Consider the following 22,167-nt stretch of genomic DNA (forward strand, 5'->3'; position numbering starts at 1 on the left):
TTTGTTTTGGCTGACAGTTTCAGAGGGATTCAGTCCATCATAGCAGGGAAGGCAACCTGAGAGTGAGGGTGGGGTGGCAGAGAGGAGTCAGAGCAATCACACTTCATCCACACACGGGAAGCACAGAGGAAGAACAGGAAGTGGGGCCAGGCTCTAGACCCTAAAAGCCTCACCCCAGTGACGAACTTCCTCCAGCAAGGTTCCACCTCCTAAAAGTTCCATGACCTTTCCAGACAGCACCACCAGATGGGAACCAAGTCAGCCTCTGAGGAGTGGGACATTGTGGGGGGGTGGCATTTTGTATTCAGACCCCAGAACTCTTCTGCTGCTATGATAACGTGTTCTGGCAAAGTTACTTGGGGGAAAAGGGTTTATCTTAGCTCACAGTTCCAGGTTATTTATAGTCCAACAAGACTGGGAAATTGAGGCAGCAGACACTTGAAGCAGCTTGTCATATCACGTCCAGTCAAGAACAGAGAGAAACGAGCACAGGCATGCTAGTGCTCAGCTGTCTGTCTGTCTGTCTGTCTGTCTGTCTGTCTGTCTCTCTCTGTCTGTCTCTGTCTCTGTCTCTCTCTCTCTCTTTGTTTTGCATAGTTCAAGATCCAGGCCTAGGGAATGGTGCTGCCCACTCTTAGCATGGATAGTTCCACATTAATTAATGTAATCAAGACACGTCCCCATAGACATGCCCACAGACCATCCTGGTCCTGGCATTTCCTCACTGAGACTCTTCCCTTGTGATTCTAGATGGTGTCAAGTTGAGGGTCATGGTTTAATATCATCTTTAAGGAAACCTCAGACATGAAATATTTACATCTGAAGGTGGGAAAACCAAGGCCCAGAAAATCAGAGTCTCATAGCTCTGCTCCCTACGGCCACTTGAAGTCCTGACCTGCCTTTTCCTCCTCCACACCTGATATAAATGGCACCCCAAATAGTGAGTGATAGCAGAACCCTGGAAGTGCTACAGATATCCACAAAATGAGTGTGTGGTGTAACACAGCAAGGGGCCCTCTTCTGTTTCTAGGCACCTTCAGCTATTTGAGGACCTGTATTCTGCCTGGGTCCAGGGAAGCTTCCTAACTCCTTCTTAAGCTTCTGAAAGAGAGATTGTTTTCTGTGTAGGAACTTGACATTGCTTCACTGATAGACGTGTTTTTATGAAACAGTTTTCCAGTCTGCCAGTCTCAGTGAGTGGAGTACAAGGAGCGTAACTGAGGAAATCATAATTTTACATTTTGGATGGTGAAGACTGAACTGATACAGGAGCAGCCCCGGGGCAGCTCAAAGCCAGCCTGCCATTGGCTGAAGCAGCTTGCTGACCACACCTCCTCTTGGTGAAAAGCCTTTCTTTCTTTCTTTCTTTCTTTCTTTCTTTCTTTCTTTCTTTCTTTCTTTCTTTCTTTCTTTCTTTCTTTCTGATTGATTTTTAATGAGCTCTACATTTTTTTCTGCTCCCCTCCCTGCCTCTCCCCTCCCCCTTCCAACTCTCCCCCAAGGTCCCCATGCTCCCAATTTACTCAGGAGATCTAGTCTTTTTCTACTTCCCATGTAGATTAGATCTACGTATGTCTCTCTTAGGGTCTTAGGGTCCTCATTGTTGTCTAAGTTTTCTGGGATTGTGGTTTGTAGGCTGGTTTTCTTTGCTTTATGTTTAAAAACCACCCATTAGTGAGTACATGTGAAAATTGCCTTTCTGGGTCTGGGTTACCTCACTCAAAATAATGTTTTCTAGCTTTATCCATTTTCCTGCAAAATTCAAGATTTTTTCTGCCATGTAGTACTCCATTGTGTAAATGTACCAAATTTTCCTTATCCATTCTTTGGTCGAAGGGGCATTTAGGTTGTTTCCAGGTTCTGGCTATGACAAATAAAGCTGCTGTGAACATAGTTGAGCACATGTCCCTGTGGCATGATTGAGCATCCTTTGGATATATACCCAAAAGTGGTATTACTGGATCTTGAGGAAGGTTGTTTCCTAATTTTCCGAGAAATCGCCACACTGACATCCAAAGTGATTGTACCAGCTTGCATTCCCACCAGCAATGCAGAAGTGTTCCCTTTGCTTTTAACTACTTAGCCCTTGACTGTATATGAAAAGCCTTTCATTGGAAAAGTTCAGTAGGGATAGTTCACTTTACTGGCAGCATCTAAAATAGAAAAGCTTATATTAAAAATGTGCATTTTTCCAAGTGTGGTAGCTCATGCCTATAATTCTAACATTTGGAAGATAGAGGCAGGGGAGCCAGGAGTTCAGAGTTACTCAGCTATCTGCTAAGTTCACAGCCAGCCCAGCCTATGTAAGACCCTCTATCTCTAAACAAAACAAGAACCTAGAGAAATAGCTCAGTAGTTGAGAGCACAGCCTGCTCTTCTAGAGGACCTGGGTTCTATCCCCAGCACCCACATGGCAGCTCACAACCAGGGTGTATGATAGTCTCTTCTGATCTCCTAGGTGCTGGGCATGCATGTGGGGGACCAGGCCCACATGTGCTGCACATCCATACATGCAGGCAAAGCACTCGTGACGTAGAAAATAACTATGTATTAAAACTTTAAAACAATAGAAGCGAAAGAGCAAGAACTCTGGTGGGTTTAGCCTTTCTCTGAAGGTCAAACCATATCCTGTCTTCATGCACATGCTCAATTGTCCCTGCCTTTCTGCTGGTGTAGTGTTTTGTCTTCTCTCTGTGTGGTTTCAGAACCCAAACCTTAAAGGTTTGCATATGGGGAACTTAGGGAAAGGGCCTGAATGTCTCTGAGCCCATGGCTCTGACCCTGCAGATGGGAAGATGTCCATTTTTGGTGGCTGTGTACTGAGCCACTTGTCTTCAGGCACTTAAAACAGCAGGATCTCCCAGGTCCCATGACTAAAAGTCCTGGCAGAGCCAGTTGGGTCCTGTGCTCAAGACACCCGAGGCTTGCATCAAGGTCTCCTTTGGACGTCAAGCTCCTGGGCCAACCTCTTCTTGCTGTGGATAGAATTCACTTTAGTGTGTGTAGGACTGACTTCCAGAAGTTTTCCTTGACCATGGATACTCCACAGTTACTGTTGGGTTCATTAATGGCCAACAGGAGAGAACAGGGAGTGAGCACTCCCTCCTTAAGGGCCCTCATGTGATGTCGTCATATCCACTCACGATGGAGCCTTCCCTCAACCCCAACTTACCCATAGACAATGAAAGAGGGACCTAATTACATCAAGACACTGGGGTGGAGTGATCTGGGGATCAGTGGGTAAAGAGCCTTCTATGCAAATGGGAGGGCCCAAGTTTGGATTCCTAGCACCCATGTAAAGCAGGCATGGTCACACATCTGTAACCCCCACCTCTGGAGGGCAGAGTCAGTTCCCTGGGGCTCACTGGTGAGCCAGCCTTGCCTAAACAATGAGCTCCAGGTTCAGTGAGAGACCTTGTCTTAATAAGTAAGTTGGACAATGAAAGAGGAGGACACTAGATGCTAACCTCTGGTCTCCATACAGACATGTGCACTTACACACACACACACACACACACACACACACACACGGTAATCTCAGAAGTGGTCACCCATTGTGTCCCAGTTTACACCCTCACACATGGAACTGTCACCTGGCATACACACTGGGGTCCTATGATCCCACCTACCCATGGGGGCAAAGAGCCCTTTCCTCTCGGTGGGAGTCCTATGGGGTGTGGCCGCCCTGGATCTCAGCCCAGGAAGCCAAGTGCCATGGCTCAACAGCTATTTTCCTTTTCACCGAGGAACTGAGATCAGGCCTGATTGCTGGCATTTTTCTCCTCATTGATGAGGGGAGTCATCTTATGTGTCTCACTGTGCGATAAGTTGACACTTCGGAGATTTCCATTCTTGCAGACACTTTTCAAGCAATCTGATTTGCAAATTGGCACATGCCCACCCACTGTGAACTTTCTGTTTTGCGGTTGTTCTGGCAGAAAATTCAGATAACAGAAAAGAATGGGTTGGGACAGCACCTTCCCAGGACTCAGCAGCCTCAACACTGCCAGCTTAGGGCTATGTGTGTGTGTGTGTGTGCATGTATGTGTGCATATGTGTGTGCACACGTGTGTACTATGTGTATATTCCTGGGTGCAAATTCCTGGGTGCAAGGTGTTCATGCATGAGTGCAGTTGTGTGGCTGTGTGAGTACCATGTATACACACACACTTGTCTGCCTTTGGATGTACTGTGTATGCATGCATGCATGAATATGTGTATATCTCCTATGTACATATGCTCCTATATACATTACACATGGTTCTTATGTGGTTACATGTGCACATGTCCTATGCCTGTGCATGACATGTGCATGCAATACAATGTGTGCATGCATTGTTTGTTTTTGAGTGTGCTGGTGTGTCTATTGCTTGTGTGTATTATCTGTGTGCATGTGTGCATGTTCACATACATTTGTCTCTCACAGATTCTTCTTCTCTCCACAGTCTGCTGCAGAGTGCAGCAACCTTCTGCGGACCCTCCATGGCCTGGAGCAGGAGGACATGCACAAGTCCCTTGCCCTGCACCAAGCAGAGGATTTTGCCCAAGCACACAGGCAGCTGGTTGTTTTCCAGAGAAACGAATTACACAGCATCGTCTATACCCAGATACAGAGTGCTGTGGCCAAAGGGGAACTGAGGCCTGAGGTGGCTAAAATGCTGCTCCAAGACTATTCTAAAACACAGGTAATGTCTGCACTTGAGCTTGCCCCATAGAGAGGTGTTTGCTCAACCCTTGGTGACTTTCTTTCCTAGAGCTGAGTTCTTCTGTGCTGGGCACTGGAGAACTTTCTATTCCTTTGTCCTCCTGATAAAGGAGTGAGTTTCAGGCACACAAGTGGCTCATAGTGCAAGCCACGGGCTCACACTTACGTGGCCTGGATTCTGGCTCTACCTCTATCAGCTGTGGGTCCTGATGCAGTGATGAGCTGATCCTTGGCAGGCCATTTTAAGCTTTACATAATGTGTCACATACATGCACACACAGAGAACACACAGTAGTACCAACACCACTAGATAGTAGATAATGCATGCACAGATACATGTATGGACCAGTTGATAGAGATATAGGATATAGGGTCTGTGTCTAGATGGGCCCATAAACATGAGTGTAAAGATTGTTTGTGTAGACTGAATCAGTTCCTAGTTGGTAGTGAAGGTAGTTTTCTGAGCATGTCAGTATTGCAGGTGATTTGCTCACTTAGAAATGATGGAGAACAACAGAGGAGCAGCCAGGAGGCCGTCTGTGGGGCAGCAGGGGAGAAGTCATCTCAGAAGACTGCTGGAGAGCACATACCACCTCTCCATGTGGAACTGGTTTTCCCCACTAACATGCTGTGGTTGTCCATGTAGATATCTGGACCCCAGAACATCACAGATATCACAGATCTTGAGTTTATTTCACTCCCATGATGTACAGCACTGATGCTTGGTAGCAGCATCAGGAAAGAACATGTGTCATTGTAAAAAAAAAAAAAAAAAAAGTCCCCCCTCTCCATCCATTAGCATTAGTACTGTGTTTACACTGCATTGTTCAGGTGTTGGAGCTGGCTGTGAACTTCCTGATGACTCACAGCTTTATGGAAATCATAAAGCCTGGCTTGAGAGCTTTGGAATCCAGAAGGCCAGGGGAAGGCCAGCTTTGCTTCACACTCCTGACCATGCAGTGTTTCCCTGGACAGTGCCGATCCTCATATGTTGGAACATGGACAGGCCACAGCTTAGGTCGAAGGGGGACTGTCCAGGCACCACAAGTCTCAGTGGGTAGCTTGTCTGAAGCCATTGTATTTAAAGAGAGAAGTAGCACTGGCTGATGGGATGGTCACTGGTGCAGCTGTTGTCACTGGGATGCTGGTGACAGCTAGGTTTGGAGGACAACTCCTCCTCCCACCATAGAGTCTGGAACCCAGACCCAGATTGCTGACTTCAGAACTGCTGCCTAGGTACTTGCAGCCACAGGATGTTTCTAGTCTGTGCCCAGCCATTTCCAGCAGTGTGGTGTGGACTTGATTCCTTAATTCTGTCCTCCAGTTAAAGTGGGGAGGCTCAGAGCACTCTTACCCAGAGATATCCCAGAGGACGCAGACTTGAGACAGCAGTTGTTACTGTGACTCCCCCCTGCTGCCCTTTGCACCTGCCCTGTCTGTCCCCTCCCCTCAGCCACCATGGGGCTGGCTAAGTGGCTGATTCACCCCAGAACGTCAGCTTGTGTCCCAAGGTGCAAGACTGTGGGACGTTCCCAGCTGGACTGTGCTTCATGGGCACAGGATGAACAATGGCATAGGTAATACATGTGTCCTGTTTGGTGGTGCATGCATGTTGCTAAGTGGGATGTGGCATACATCTGGTCACCAGGGTGCTTTTCTGAGCCCTCATATTCGCACCCCACTTCCTCGTAGCCTTTGTACAGCAGGGAGGTTCAAGGAATTCACCCCAATGCTGGCCTGTGCACTGTCTTCCTAAAGGAAAGGTCATTATTTTAAGTGTTCTCAAAGACTCCCCAGCATTCTAAGGAGGCATACATCTCGTTGTGTAAAACAGGAGAGGGTAGAAGAGCTGATGGACTTCTTCCAGGCCACCAAGAGATACCATCTCAGCAAGAGGTTTGGCCATAGGGAGTACCTGGTCCAGAGCCTGCAGGCCGTGGAGACCCGCGTGCAAGGGCTGCTGAGCACCGCGGCTGCTCAGCTGACGAGCCTCATCCATAAGCATGAGAGGTAAGGGTATGTAGCCTCATGGGAGTGGGGGTGGGGGGATGGGACTGAGAAGCTGCTCTAGCCTTCCCATCCGTCCAACAGCAGAGCGAGGCTGACACTCCTAAGACCAGGCCTGGCTGTCTACTTTGCTATGCCTGAATGCTGTTGCCTGGTTTGTCAAGGGGATTCCTTTGTGGTAAAATTCCCTCACAGTAGACACTTGAAAAGCACATGGGGTAGTCAGGGCCACTGTATGATGACTACATCCCCTACATCATATACCTACACTCAACCTCTGCCAGCTCTGACTCCTGGCTTTATGTTCCTGTCTCAAACTGTTTGGAGGAGCAACTTCTGACCTACATTTTCTGGATAAATGCGTGAAGAAGGCTGACTGTGATGGGACAGCCCCTTCTCTTCAGGCTTCCCCACCTGCAGGAATAGCATTGACTCTTGTCTTTGAGTGTGATAGATGTGGAGGCTTGGCTTCGGGCAGGGTTAGCATTGGCCCTCACCACTGAGTGTTATAGGCACGGAGGCTTGGCTTGGGCTCACGTGGTTTTTCTCAGCAGCACTGGGAACCATTGTGAGGGGTGTCAGGTGAGCGGGTCAGACAGGGCTCTCAGAAGCTCCACGCATTGCCTCTTGTCACAGTTTCTGCCCAGCCATGCTGCGAGGCAGCTTCCTGGTAAACAGTGAGATGTGCTGTCGAGGTCTGAACAACAGGGGCATGTTTCTGAGGTTGGCTCTGCTCCTGACCGTGCATGGTTTTGTGAATTGGTTCTACACCTCAGGTCATATTCTGGGGACTTTGCAGCTTCCTGCTGTGGTTAAATAGAGATTCAGTAAGATGCAGATTGTGTAGGCACTGCCTATCTTAAGATGGTAATGGATTCATCACTGCAGCCTACTTGGCATTTCTAATTAATTTTCACTGAAGTGAAAGGAGGAAACGGCAGCTGCATGGCTGCCCTGAGCAGTTTCCAGGGAAGGCCTTCTTACCTCTTGTTTTGAATAGTGGGCACAGGCTTACATTTCCATCTGTCCTTCCCTCCCTCTCTCTCTCCCCTCTCCCTCCCTCCCACTCTCCCTCCCTCTCCCTTTCTCTCTCTCCCTCTGTCCCCCCCCCCTGTGTTCTTATCTATGTATATACATGTGGAGGCCAGGCGATGACACTCAGTGTTTTACTCTCTGGCTTTCCACTTTACTAATTAAGACAGAATTTCTTCACTGAATCTGGAGCTCAGAGATTGACTGTCCTGGGTGAACCCCAAGCTCCTGGGATCTGCCAGTCCCTACCTCCCTCATCACCATCACCCTCCACCCCCTCTCCTGCCTGGAGTAGCCGATGCATGCCACTGTGCCCAGCTTTTTACATTGACACCGAGATCTGAGTTTAAGTCCTGGTATTTCCACAGCAACCGCTTTTGCCATGTAACTGTTTCCCAGCCAGACTTCATCTCCACAGCACCCCTTTCCTTTCTGTCCTGCCGCGTTCCACCAGGATTGTCTGGTCTGTGCTGAGCTGGGGACACAGCCAAGGAATGCAGACAAGCTGGGGATAGTGGTAGCAGGAGAAGCACACACTCATCAAGGCTCTAGGACAAATAGAAACACCAGGACAGACCTTAGGAGAGCTAGTGTAGGGGCTGGCTCACATGGTCACGGAGGCTGGGAAGGCCTCCACCGGTCCAGATGGCTGCTGTGTCAGTTCCAGTTAGAAGGGCACAGGACCCAGGTGCTGGCATGTGAATCCCAGTCTGAGGGCAGAGATGGTGTGGCTGACACACGCTAAACTGTGAGGCTCAAAGCGGGGGGAGGGAGGGGGGTCTATCCTTTGTACTATAAGTTTTCCCTGCTTGGAACCTCACATTTTGGAGCTGTCTCTCTTTTGTTTCTGCCACAGAATACCACAGGCAGGACACAGTGCCAGTTTGTTTGATGCATGGTCTGTCTGGAGCCTGGAACGGCTAAGACTGCATCTGCCGAGGGCCTCTGGTTGTTTCACACCGTGCATAAGGCACTGAGTGGTGGCGGTGCTTACACGAGAAGGGGACGAGGGGATGAGACTCCCACAGTTAGCCCACTCCTGTGGTGATAGCGCTGATCATCTCTCTCTCTCTCTCTCTCTCTCTCTCTCTCGCTCTCTCTCTCTCTCTTTTTGGTTTTTTGAGACAGGGTTTCTCTGTAGCTTTGGAGGTGCTGATCATCACTTTAAATTAAAATTTAACTTGATATAATAAAGTAATGGGTTTTGTATGGAATGTTCATGAATGCATACCATTACATTTTGTTCATTACACACACACACAATATACACATGCACACGCACGCACACACACACACCCACACACCTTCCCTGTTCCTTTTCTTCCCCTCTTGCTGGCCTCCTCCTTTCTCACAAATTATCCCCCTTTTCTGACTTAGCTCACTGGTTATAACTCAGGCATTTTTAAGGGAACATTCAGACCACAACATGCGTCCCTGGTTCATATGCTAGTGTGATCTGAATGTCATCCAGATGTCCCCAGAAGTCTCCACAGCCTCTCTTTGGCTTTCCTTCCTCTTGACTCTGTATTCTTGGTGTCCCCCCCCCCCCAATTCTTGGGAAGCGCTCTTCATACGCAGTGGTCTTGGCAGACATATTTTTCTTCCAAAACCTCTACCTGTTTCTGACCCATCCGATCTCTGGGCTGAGCTTCTCTTTCCCTCTCCACATACCCTGACCTCACTCTGCTGTGTGGTGCTTATGTCTCAATGGTAACTTCTCCCGGAGGTTTTCCAGCTTGAGAATGGCCTAATAAGAACTCCACACCCAGTCATGCAGCACCAGTCCAGCCTGCAGAGGGCGGGAACCTGCATTCCCTGACTTTCCGTCTTCTCCATGTAGAGCTGGGTACTTGGATGAAGATCAGATGGAAATGCTGTTGGAGCGTGCTCAGACAGAAACTTTTTCTATAAAACAGAAGCTGGACAATGACTTAAAGCAAGAAAAGAAAAGGCTTCACCAAAAATTAATAACTAAGAGAAGGCGAGAGCTTCTGCAAAAGGTATGTGATACCTTTTCTGCAAAAAGTATTGTGCTCTTCTGCAGAACCCTTCCCACGGGGTAACAGGCATTGACATCAACACAGGGTGGTCAGAGCTGGTGACATGAGGTGCTGTGTGTAGTTGATTAGTAGTGACTTCTAAGAATACTATATGAAGGCGGATTCTGTGTTTCTATGCCATCTCAGTGCAGCAGAGTTTGTGGTGGACTAGTAATGTCTGCACTGGAAGGGAATTGGAGGATGATCATGATAGGTGCTGACCTTTGTGTTTAATTAATCATACGGTGTGTTAGATAAGATAGCATCTTTAATTCTTATGAGGTACAAAAGTGACAGTCACTCTTGCCCTGGGGAAGGCTTTCCAGAGCATGTACAGCAGAGATGAGACCTGAGGAGAAATAGGCATTTGAGGCAGGCAGTGGGGCAGCACTGTGTGCCAGGTTTCAGTGCTAAGACCAGAGCGCATGACTGCATTTAGCAAGCTTAGAGAGCAGAATGGGGTTGCAGAGGGGCGAGACCAAGGCTGGAGGAGAGCTGGCCAGAAGAAGGGTCAAGTCAGGGAGGCATGGTTTGCTAGCCTGGAGGCTGATCCTCTAGTTCAGACAGAGAAGAAGGTTAAAAAGCCTTTAGGAAGAGACAGTGGTGCTGAGTTTGTGGTTTAGGAAGCTTGTTGGAAGAGCTTGGGAAGACAGAACCACAGAAGGCTCTAGTAGATGGCCAGATGAAAACTTGCCACCACCTGAATTGACCTTTGTGGAAGTTAGAATAGATTTGGAAGTCATATGGGACCACAGGGACCGCAGGGAGACACGAAGTAACTGTCAGCCCAGCTGAATGCAGAGGCAAGAAGGAAGGGGAGAACCAGGAGGGGGCTTTCAGCTAAATCAGTAGGAAGTAGGTTTTTTTTCATTCTTTGATAATCTCATACATAATCTGTGCATTGTGATCTCCACCCCTCGCTTTTCCTGGCAGTCCCCTGCCCGATCTCTTCTCCGACATTCCTCTTTCAACCTCATGTCCTCTTCTTCTGTTTTTTGTTTTTTAAATGTGTGTTTGGTCACTTTGTCTGAATGTATGTGTGTACATATCTACTGGCTGTCTAGAGGCCAGAAAAGGGTTATCAGAGTCCCTGGAACTGGGATTAGAGATGCTTGTGAGCCACCATATTGGTGTTGGGAATTGAACCCAGGTCCTCTGGAAGAGCAGCAAATGCTCTTAACCACTGAGCCATCTCTCTGGCTCCTCTCTCTATATAGATATTTTAATATATAACCTACCAAGTCTAATTAATGTTGCCCATATCACATAGGAGTAAGGCTGATCACTGGAGCATGGGCAACACACCAGGGGCCATGTCTCTGAATAAAACTGACTCTCTCCTTCAGCAGTTGGCTGCTTGTAGTGCCTTAGGCAGGAGGGGGACATTATGAGCCCTTCCCTCCTCATGCCAGAATGTTCACTGGTTTGATTTAGTGAAGGCCTTGTGCACGTCGTCACAGTTGGTGAGAGTTCATCCTTGTCATGTCTGGGTAGCACTCTCTTATGGCAGCGCTCCAACTCCTTCAGCTCCTCTGGTCTCTCTGCCCTTCGTCCTCAGTGTTCCCTGAGCCTCTGGTGGAGGAGGTGTTACGTACACATCCCATCTGAGGATGAACACGATGCAGTCCCTTGTTCTCTGCACTTTGAGCAGTTACGAGGCCCTGCATTAACCACCATCGGCTGCAAGTAGAAGCTTCTCTGGCCAAGGCGGAGAGCGGCACTGATCAAAGCCTAGAAACTGCTTTTTGTTATCAAGTTGTGTCTGGCAGAAAGCCTTGCTGCTGATTCCAGTCACTAAAGAGCATCCCACGGCTAACCACCCCTTCCGGTTCTGAGGGACTAAAGTTGGCAAAGCATGGGAGTCCAGAGCCACATTTCCGAGATGGTCTGACCCTATAAGAGATGACTTCTGGAAGGAGGGCTAGACTTCAGACCTCGCTACAGATTCTGGCAGAGTTCTCCAAGCATTATTTCTAGCAGTTGCTTTTGATAAATATCGCAAGTGACTCACAAAGTGGTAGTAGCTCTATGAAGGCTATGTGTTGTATCCCCAATGCCAAGGACATGGCTTGACAATGCAGTCAATAAATGGTTCACTACAAAAAAAAAATTGAAGGACTGAATGAGTGGCTACGCTGGTCACAGCATGAACAGATGGAAGAACACAGCGCCTTGTGTTCTTCAATAGAATGGAAACTGTGGCCCTGCCCATATAGGTGATGCCACGATGGGCATGTTCATGCAGGGCACGTCTTTCCTGCTGCAGACCCTCAGCACCAAATATTCATCACCCAGGAGGTCCTTCCTCCAGGACTTGCTTCAAATCTTCTTTAAGAGGATCCACTAACTTCCTCATTAAGTTGTCCCTCACAGGTATCATCAGCATTGGCTTCCCTGCTCAGATATCCTGTTTTTTACTGACTATATGCCAGACACATAGAAGGGCTGCCAGCAAGTGTACATGGCTGCAGGCTCTGCCATAGGCATTTCCCCAAGGGCCGAGTATGTCCTGAGGGTCTCCACTGTAGTGTAGTGTTGTTACTACTCCCATTTGACAGATCGAGAAGTAGAGCCAGAGGGAGAGCCAGACCTGGGGATGGGAGAGTCAGGACAGACCCTGGAGGGCTACCTCTTGGGCTTTACCTAGTCAATCAGTAGCTGCTTAAAAGCATGAATTTTAATAATGTGTGTGTGTGTCTGCGTGTGTGTGTGTGTGTGTGTGTGTGTGTGTAGGAGAGGGGTCTAAACCAAGGATCTCGCACAGGTTAGGAAAGCACTTAGCCACTGAACTAGATCCCCAGACCTCTTTTAACTTCTACTCTTTGCTTTGATACAGGATTCACTATGTTGCCCAGGCTGGCCTTGAGTTTCCAGTCTTCCTGCTTCAATCTCCCAGGCCACAAGGGTGACAGGTCTATGCCACCAGAGCCTAGGGTTTGGTTGTGCCAAGGATAGTTTTCCAAATGTGAGCTTGTTGGGGACAAGGCTGTACATACCTTCTACTCCCCTTAAGTGTCTAAAGATAAAGCACTGTCCCTCGTCACTCCTGACCCCTTGCACCCATTGGCCCTGACATCCGATTGCCCTTTCTCACATTCCTGCCAGCACAAGGAGCAGCAGAAGGAGCAGGTGTCCCTTGGCGAGGCCTCCAGCACTGCCGAGGATGCAGTCCAGTACCTGGACCAGTGGAGGAGTGTGATGGCTGAGCACACTGCTGCCCTGGAGGAGCTGCAGGAGCGTCTGGACCAGGCTGCCCTGGATGACCTCCGTGTCCTGACGGTGTCACTGTCTGAGAAAGCCACAGAGGACCTGAGGCGCCTGCAGAGTACAGCCATGACACAGGAGCTGCTGAAACGCAGTGCACCCTGGCTCTTCCTGCAGCAGATCTTAGAGGAGCACAGCCGGGAATCTGCGGCCCGCACCGCGCAACTGGAGGCTGAGGAGAGAGAACTTGGCCAGGAGCTGGTGCAAGGCGTGAGACAGCGGCTACAGCAGGATGCACCAGAGGCCAGCACTGAGGAGCAGGCAGAGCTGAGGCATTGGGAGCACTTGGTGTTCACGTGAGTGATGAAGATGGGTGCTCTCAGCATCCTTGCCTACCACAGTGGGAAGGGAGTGATCCATTCAGGAAGGAGAGGCAGGGTGGCTGAGCATGTGATGCCATCCTCAGACAAATAAGATCTACAGTGTTAATTAGTCACACACACTGGGCCTACAAGTCACACACGATTATACACGACCTGCAGGCCGTCACGGGATGAGGCATTGTAGACTAAGAAAGTGGGCAACCCAGCTTCTGTGGGGGACAAAGACTTACGCGGATCATCCAGTGTGTTGTTAGGGAGTGAAGTGTGCCTGATCCCTCCCTAGGAAATGTGGTATGAGTCGGGTGTGGTAGTCAGGCCAGGAACTCCAGCACTTGGGAAGTGCAGGTAGGGAGATCAGGCACTTTGAGGCCAGCCTGGGCTGTTGATGCCAGCCTGGGCTACTGATGCCAGCCTGGGCTATTGATGCCATGCCTCCAAATAAGATAAGTGCTGGAGAGATGGCTCCGTTGAGTAAGTGCTTGCTGCACAAGCATGAGGACCTAAGCTGGGATCCCCAGAACCCAACCAAAGAGCTGAATGCAGAGCACTGAGGAGGCAGAGACAGGAGAGCCCCTCAGTCTCACCAAACTGTCACACTCCAGGCTCAGTAAGAGACTCTCTCAAAAGAATAAACTAGGAAACAGTTAACACTGGCTTCTGGTCTCCACATTCATGTACACACACATGTACATGCACACATGTGCACGCCCACACAAACATGTATCTGTCCATACACACACAACAGCAAGCAGCAAGTAAATAAAAAAGAAATGCTACTTTGCCAAGTACGGTGGCACATGCCTGTAACCCAGGCATTTAGAGGCAGAAAGAGATCGTGTACTTGGGGCTGATACCCCACATCACTGAACCAAACAAAAGAGATGTGCTGTCCGCTTCAGGGACTTGGAGAGTGTTTGTGGCTTGCATGAGGTTGTCCAGGCCCTCTCAGCCTACCCAGTGCCACCAGGAAGGAATCCAGGCAACACGTGATGTATCCACAGACTAGACCCCCCTAGACTAATATCGAACTGTTTGGGGGTGCTTTGTTCAGTGCAGTGCGGTGCCATATGGTGCATGATGCCATCTGAGGTGTGTGATGCAAGAGCGTGGGTTGTACTTGGGGACCTGTGAGTGGACCCTTAGTGACACAGTGTCTCTCTGTAACTGTCCTCCCTGGAGGAAGTTGCTCAAGTTTTGCTGGTGCTGATGGTGTAATGCCTCTTCCTGCACAGTGCTCTTCCCAGGAGCCAAGCTTGCTGGCAGGAGAACAGGTCAGGCATGCTCAGAGAGTGGTATTGGCTTTTCTGTGTGTGTTGCTTATGTGGTCTGTATAATACCTGTGTGGTGTGTGCGTATGTATGTGTGCAGTGTGTTTGTGTAATGTGTGTACATGTGTGTATGTATGCATGTGCATGTGTGTATGTGTGTGGCTATAACCATGTAACATCTGAAGTGGCTGGGTGTCCTCCTCCATCATCCCCACCTAATTAACTTAAAACAAGGCCTCTCACTGAACTGGAAGTGTCTCCATTTGTGGCGGGCTGACTGGGAGGCAGCCTCTCAGGATATGCCTGTGTCTGCCCCTCAATGCTGTCATTTCAGGTACACATAGTCTTGCCTGGCTTTTTATGAGTGCTGGGGATTTGAACTCAGGTCCTCATGACTGCACAGCAAATGCTCTTACCCACTGAGTCACCTTCCTAGTCGCTAGTAATATTATCTTGCTTGTACTCAGAGGTCTCTTGGTAGGTCCCACCCCATTTGTAAGTTTGGCTTCCTTTGTCTTCCAGCGTCTAGTTAGTTGTTACTTTCTCACCCAGGAGCACAGGATGCTCTCTCCTCTGCACAGTAAGAACCAGGTCCTCAAATGCCACTTCTTCTAACTGCCATGGATCTTTAGTCCACTCAGGTGATGCTCAGCCTGGAGCTTCCCACAATCCCTAGGGTGCAGGACTCTTTGATGTGCTTGAATTCCATCTGACATTCCCATTATCCACTGATCATTTCCTTCTGCTTCATCAGGACCCTTATTGCAAGGAGCATTTCCAAAGCCAGTATCGAGTTAGCCATTCATGGAATAATGGGATATCTCGCTTGGCCATCAGCAAGCTCTTATGACTTCTCCAGGGGTTAAGGGAGAGTTAACCCATAGGCTCACACTGCCAGCTGCTTCCTTGGTTTGCTGATTTGATACCCTGAGGGTATGACCTCTATTTCTGAGGCATTAAGGAGAAATAGCTCTTCACTATGGTTCTGCAACACGTTTGTAAGTTGTGTGGGCTGCAGCAAACCCACTGAGCAAAGGGGAAACTGATGCAAAGAAATAATAGTGCCTTTGAGCCTCATCCACAGACTCCAGACCGAGTGTCTGGCCCAATGCTGAACCCCACCAGGGCAGGATCCTGGCTCACACACATTTGTTTTCTGCCTGTCTCCTAGTGATTGGGACTGGAACCAGGCATAGGGCCAATCTATTAGAAGGCCGATGAGACTAGTGACTATTCCCATCAGAGTCCCTTGTAGCCCAGGAGTCCTTTCTACCGGAGGGTAACAGGCAGAGTCTGTTCTGGGAAGAGGGATTAGGAAGAGGCTTTCAGAATCCGAAAGCCTGGATGTCAGCTGAGGACCCTGGGCATCCCTGAAAGTCAGACTCAATTTCCATCAGAAAACATTCTAAAGCTTTTCAGTCCCACATTCTACACTCAGATCTGCACACACAGAGCCCCACCTCTGACTTCCCACAGCAGGTAATTTGCAAATATTTTCCAGTTTCAAAGCATTTACAGAGCATCTTTCCTGCAGCTAATATCAATAGAACCCTGCCAGGAAAGTCAGACAGACCTTGCTTGTCTGCACAGAAAAATGTTTGAAGAACATGGATGCAGGCACACTCGCCAAAGTGGGAGCGAGGAAGTATCTCTCTTAGCATCGCTCATCTCCCGAGGCTCAAGATTGGGGGAAGGATTCTCAGTGTCTGAGCTGAGGGCTGCCATAGCCAAGCAGCACCAACCTTGCCTTAAGGTCACAGTCGTTCTCTCCCGAAATCTAAATGAGGATGTGAACAGGGCCGTGTCCTCTCTCGGGGCTCAGGGATGTTCTGCTCCTTGTTTTTCTGTTAGTTTTGTGTCATTGTCGCCAATCCTTGGCTCTTGTTGACTCATAGACATATCACTTCTGGTTTTTTTTTTTCAATTGATTTTACTGAGCTCTACATTTTTTCTCTGCTCCCTTCCCTGCCTCTCTCCTCCCCTTCCCTCTCCCATGATCCCCATGCTCCCAATTTACTCAGGAGATCTTATCTTTTTCTACTTCCCAAGTAGATTAGATCCATGTATGTATCTCTTACTTAGGGTCTTCATTGTTGTCTAGGTTCTCTGGGATTGTGATTTGTGGGCTGGTTTTCTTTGCATTATGTTTAAAAACCACTTATGAGTAAGTACATGTGATAATTGTCTTTCTGGGTCCTGGGTTACCTCACTCAATATGATGTTTTCTACTTCCATCCATTTGCCGGCAAATTTCAAACATTGTGTAAACGTAACACATTTTCCTTATCCATTCTTTGGTCAAGGGGCATTTAGGTTGTTTCCAGGTTCTGGCTCTGACAAACAATGCTATTATGAACATAGTTGAGCACATGTCATTGTAGCACGATTGAGCATCCTATGGATATATACCCAAAAGTGGTATTGCTGGGTCTTGAGGTATGTTGTTTCCTAATTTTCTGAGAAATAGCCATACTGATATCCAAAGGGCTGTACCAGCTTGCATTTCCACTACCAATGTAGGAGTGATCCCTTTTCCCCACAACCTCTCCAGCATAAGTTGTCATCAGTGTTTTTGATCTTGGCCATTCTTACAGATGTAAGATGGAAGCTCAGAGTTCTTTTTGATTTGCATTGTTCTGATGACTAAGGATGTTGAACATTTCCTAAAGTGTCTTTTAGCCATTTTAGATTCTTCTGTTGAGAGTTCTCTGTTTAGGTCTGTACTCCACTTTTTTAATGAATTATTTGTTCTTTTGATGACCAATTTTTTGAGTTCTATGTATATTTTGGAGATCAGACCTCTGTCTGATGTGGGGTTGGTGAAGATCTTTTCCCATTCTGTAGACTATTGTTTTGTCTTCTTGACCATGTCCTTTGTTTTACAGAAGCAAAAATATGGACCACTTCATGAAGCTGTGTGTCATCCTTGAGCAGGGGCCATGCTAATCTTCTCTGTATTGTTCCAGTACATGTGCTGCTGAAGCTAGCACAACATATCACTTCTTTTCTCTGCCTTTAATCTTCTTGGCCGGAACTCACCCTGTGCCTGTGCCTCCCATTCTGATGAGGACAGCACTCGTATTCTGAGCCAACTCTTCTCCAGTGCCATCTAATCTTAACTTCTCTTATTTGTCGCGACTGCATTTCTAAACATACCTCATCCCCATTGCGGCACGAGGTTGACCTTGGACAGATAATCTGGGGGACCCAGTTCATTTCCCACCACTCTGCCACCCAGCACGGTGCCCCGCATGGGTCGAGTTGTTAGATGAGTCATTGCTCATCATCCTTTAAGTAGAACTCAGTGCTGTGCCCTGTGGGGAAGTGAGCATCCCTCTTCTGCACAAATGACGCACTGTTTGGTTGGGCGGACAATGCCTCGCTTCTCTGATAGGGTGTTGTACGCTGTACTGAACATACTAAGTACTCATAAATACATACAAAGGCATGGATGTGCATCTAAAGCTCTTTGCTCCGGTCAGGGGTTTAGCTCCTTTGCCATGTTGTCTCTGACCCAGTCCGTGGTCATTGTCCCCTCCCAGGAAGCTCTGCTGTGCAGCCATCTCACTGTCTGAAGAAGACCTGCTCAGGGTGAAGCAGGAGGCCCAGGGCTGCTTCACACAGCTGGACCGGAGCCTGGCCCTCCCCAGAGTCCGGGCACGAGTGCTACGGCAGCAGTTGCAGACGGCCTGGCGGGAAGCAGAGTTCCGGAAACTCGACCAGGCCCTGGCTGCACCTGAGCTGCAGGTAGGGGTCGTCATGTCTGCACTGCCCATTGCAGAAATGACTGGGAACCCATGGAGTCCTGTGCCTCCCTCTGCTCTGAGTTCATCATCTTCCTGCCCCCATTCACTACCTTCTAGTCTTGGTTGCCTCTGAACACTTTCTCAGCCTCTCAGTTTGCCCTGGTCTGAAGGTCTGCAGTAGGCCATGATGGTGCCAAGCCCAACAAGAACAGCTTCCCTCAGCAGCCATGAGTGTCAGCCTTCTCCTAGCTCCTAGCCACCCTCGTCTGCTTCTCCTGAACATTGCTCAGGGTGTCTGGGAGTCACCTAGTAACCCCTGCCTCCAGCTCACATCACTTTCTGGTTCAGGGGTCCAAAAGACCCTTTTGTATGTGGCGCAGAGGTGGGTGCTCATCTCAGCTCAACTGAGTCATGAAACGGGGCTCTCTCACCCTGGTCCTAGAGGCTGAGAACTGACAGCCACCTTTAGCGACATCTCTTATGTGCATCCATCTTCCAGATCCCTGTGAACCAGCACCCAAGGCTACAGCTCTGCTTGGCCTTTTCACATCTTGTCATGGTGTTCTTGTTCCTCCTAGGCCATTCCTTAGACACCCTCAGGACCTTTGCACCTCCCATCCCAGGCTCAGCCTCTACTTCTAGGGAGCAGCGTAAGATTAAGCCCATGAACTTCCTCTGCCTGCCATCTGCTTTGTAGTCTAGTCAGGTGTCAGCTCAGTGTGGCCTCTGCAGAGGCGCCCACCCTGAATGCCTGTCTCATGCAGCAGGTGTCACCACGCTGTCTCCCCTCCACTGTAGCCTGAGGTGGAAGCTTGCAGTTTTAGCCGTGCACACACTTATTTTCGGCTTGGGAAGAAGCCAGTGCCTCCTCTGACCTGTCTTTTCCCACAGTCCAAGGCGAGAAAGCTGCGTTCCAAGGGCAGAGGCAAGGCAGACCTTCTGAAGAAGAGCCTGGAGGATAAGATCCGTCTCTTCGAGGAGCGGGCCCCTGAAGACCTGGCCGACAAGGTAGGGCTGAGCTCAGCTGTCTACAGCACACAGAGCTTAGAGGGCAGAGACCCATTACCACCCAAGCTGCAGGCCATGGAGTGTCCAGTCCTCCAGATGGGGCCCATTCCTCGGAAGTGCTCTGATTCCCTCCTCAGGAAACTCCCTTCCTCCTCTTCTCTGCCCAGAGATCTCCCATCACCCCTCAGCTTCTTCCTTGATGAATGTACCTTGATATCATGGTAGCTGCCATATTGGAGCTCTGTCCTAAGGCATTAGTGTATATAATTGTCTGTACATCCCTAGGTGTGTGTGTGTGTGTGTGTACGTCTGTGTGCATGTGTGTGGAGGACTAGAAGTTAACCTAAAATGCCATTCCTCAGGAGCCATCCACCTGGTCCTTTGAGACTCAGTGTCTCACCAGGACCTGGGGTTCACCAGTTAGGTTAGGTTGACTGGACAGTGGACCCCAAAGATGCTCATTCCTCTTCCTCAGATTCTGTGTGAAGCACTATACACAGTGTTTCTCATGGGTTCTGCAGACTGGACTCAGAACCTCACACTTTTGAGGCAATTACCTTACAACCAAACCATCCTCCCCACCCCTGCCCCATGGATCTGCACAGCCTCTCCTTGCTTATCCCTTCCTATTTGACCTGGGTGTGCAGCACAGTACAGTCTATGGTGTACGGTACACCCGGCCTGTATTCCTCTTTACCCAGACCAGTAGCTCTGTTCTCTGCTCTCCTCAGGTGTTGTCTCCATTTTCACATATCCTCCCTTCCAAGAAGCCCCCACAAGCACTGTACTGCTTCCCCCTCACCCCTCGGCCACCTCTTTCTCAACACCCAGCACACTTTCCATCCACATCTCAAATATCATGAGCAGGCAGCCGTGGCCAGGCCTCATCTTTATGAGCATTGATAGAGGGTGTCCTGTCCCTGCGCCCACAGGGCATATATGCTAGTTGGCAGCGATGCATGGACCATGCATTCTTAGCAAAGGCCTCCAGCTGTGGTTTGTGCCACTGAGGGAGTGTAGAAACACGCTGGTGTGGTGGGGGTCCACTCACCATGGGATGTGTGTGTGCAACTCAGGCTGCTCCTGTGTGCGCATGTCTGTCTATGAGGTAGAGGACGTGATGACCTGTATCTTCCTCGTGTACTTTCCACTTTTTTTTTTTTTCAACAAGCTCTCTTTCAGAACCTGGAGTTCACCAGCAGGTAGGCCAGCCTTGGGATTCATCCAGTGTCTGCCTCTCCAGCACTAAGGTTCTAGATACACACTGACATGCCCAGATTATATGTGGGTGCTGAGGATATGGATTCAGGTCTCCGGCTTGCCCAGCAAGGACTTTGGCAGCTGAGCCATCTCCCCAGCCCTTTGCCTTCTCATTATCCATGTATTACCTACCTATCTGTCAATCTGTCAAGCATCTCTTGCTACATTTCCCCCTAACACTGACACTTGAAGGGCCCTCATGCCAAAACGTAAAAGTCATCATTGCCTTTCACCCCAGTGTAATGTCTCACCATACAGGGAGTGCTAAACCCATTTAACCTCCTCAGTGATTAGACACACAGGTTCTGAACTCCTCTATGTTTCAAGCCCCCTGGAATCTCTGCATGAACTGCTCACCTATTGTGGCAGGTGCAGAGCAGCCGCCACTGCACATCTCACAGATGAGAAGATGGGGGGCACCTAGCGATCTTATGGCTCCTGTCACAGAGCTGTGAGCAGCAGAGCCGGGCATGAAGCTCTGCCCTGTGCGTCCTCGCTCATTAGTGGGTCCATTTGATGGACACCTCGGCTCACCCTTGGCAGCTTCTCCTGCTGCTTTTGATCAGCAGATGTGAGAATGCTCATAAACTTCCCTCAGGAGCGTGTAAAGCTAAATGAAGACGACAAGACCCTGGCTCCGTCCACCCGTTGTTTCTCAGCATGTTTTAATGACACACACCTCCCCCATCTTCACTCACCCATTCATTATTCATTGATTGTTTCCAGATTTCCTGGTGCCACACATGCACACTTCCCCAGGAATAACACCTGGGGAATAACTTTGTTACTGCTCATCAACAGCATGCCCCATTGTGCTTCTGCAGCTGCCTGGCCATTAGGCAGAGGTGGCTGGTATTTGCTGGGACACCTCTTCAAGGTGCTCTTGACTTCACAGGCCACTGCTGTTCAAACTTGAGAGTATTGTGCTCTTCTTCAGGTGGCCTGGCGAGAGAGAGCAGGTGACATGAGTCCTTACAAATGTCTAGCTGAGGGAGGGAGGGATGCTCACACAGCCACAAAGCACAGGAAGACCCCAGCTAGGTCTTTTGTCTGTCCTTATGCCTACTTTAGCCCTTGAGGCAGCTGATGCATCTGCATTTCCCTGAAGCACCGAGAGAGCAGTGTCTTAACTTCTTACAACCCCCAAACAAAATCCAGACTCTATTATTTATGTTCATGGGGCTGGGGGTGGATTCCAATTCTTTGCTCATATGTGGCGAGTGCTGTACCGCTGAGTTACCCCAGCCCATCAGCTGATGTTTCTATGCTTGTATTTTACTTCTGCCACAGATCAGATGACCATGACTGTGTGTGAGTGTGTGTACGCACATGTGTGTGTGTCTCTCTCTCTTTGCGTATGTGTGTGTGTGTGTGTGTGTGTGTGTGGAGAGGCCAAGAATCAAGCATAGATGTTCTTCCTCAGTCACTGTCCACCTAGCTTTTTGAGACAAGGTCTCCTCTGAAACTTGTCAAGTAAGCCTGGCTGGCTGGCCAGAGCCCAGGGATCTCCCTGTC

At 49.1% G+C, this 22,167-nt stretch overlaps 1 protein-coding gene and 1 pseudogene across 1 annotated transcript in view; one reads left to right on the plus strand and one right to left on the minus strand.

The window, feature by feature from the left end:
* Evc2 (EvC ciliary complex subunit 2) overlaps positions 1 to 22,167 on the plus strand; it is an 81,161-nt gene that overhangs the window by 37,702 nt on the left and 21,292 nt on the right. Inside the window, exons 9-14 of the mRNA XM_057772127.1 lie at positions 4,446 to 4,685; positions 6,540 to 6,715; positions 9,585 to 9,744; positions 12,889 to 13,343; positions 18,181 to 18,385; positions 19,276 to 19,392. Of these exons, the coding sequence (XP_057628110.1) occupies positions 4,446 to 4,685; positions 6,540 to 6,715; positions 9,585 to 9,744; positions 12,889 to 13,343; positions 18,181 to 18,385; positions 19,276 to 19,392 (1,353 nt within the window). The remainder of the gene's footprint in view (positions 1 to 4,445; positions 4,686 to 6,539; positions 6,716 to 9,584; positions 9,745 to 12,888; positions 13,344 to 18,180; positions 18,386 to 19,275; positions 19,393 to 22,167) is intronic.
* On the minus strand, positions 17,528 to 17,628 carry LOC130876675 (U6 spliceosomal RNA; annotated as a pseudogene).

The sequence above is a fragment of the Chionomys nivalis genome, chromosome 6, assembly GCF_950005125.1.
Source record: "Chionomys nivalis chromosome 6, mChiNiv1.1, whole genome shotgun sequence".
NCBI lineage: Eukaryota > Metazoa > Chordata > Mammalia > Rodentia > Cricetidae > Chionomys > Chionomys nivalis.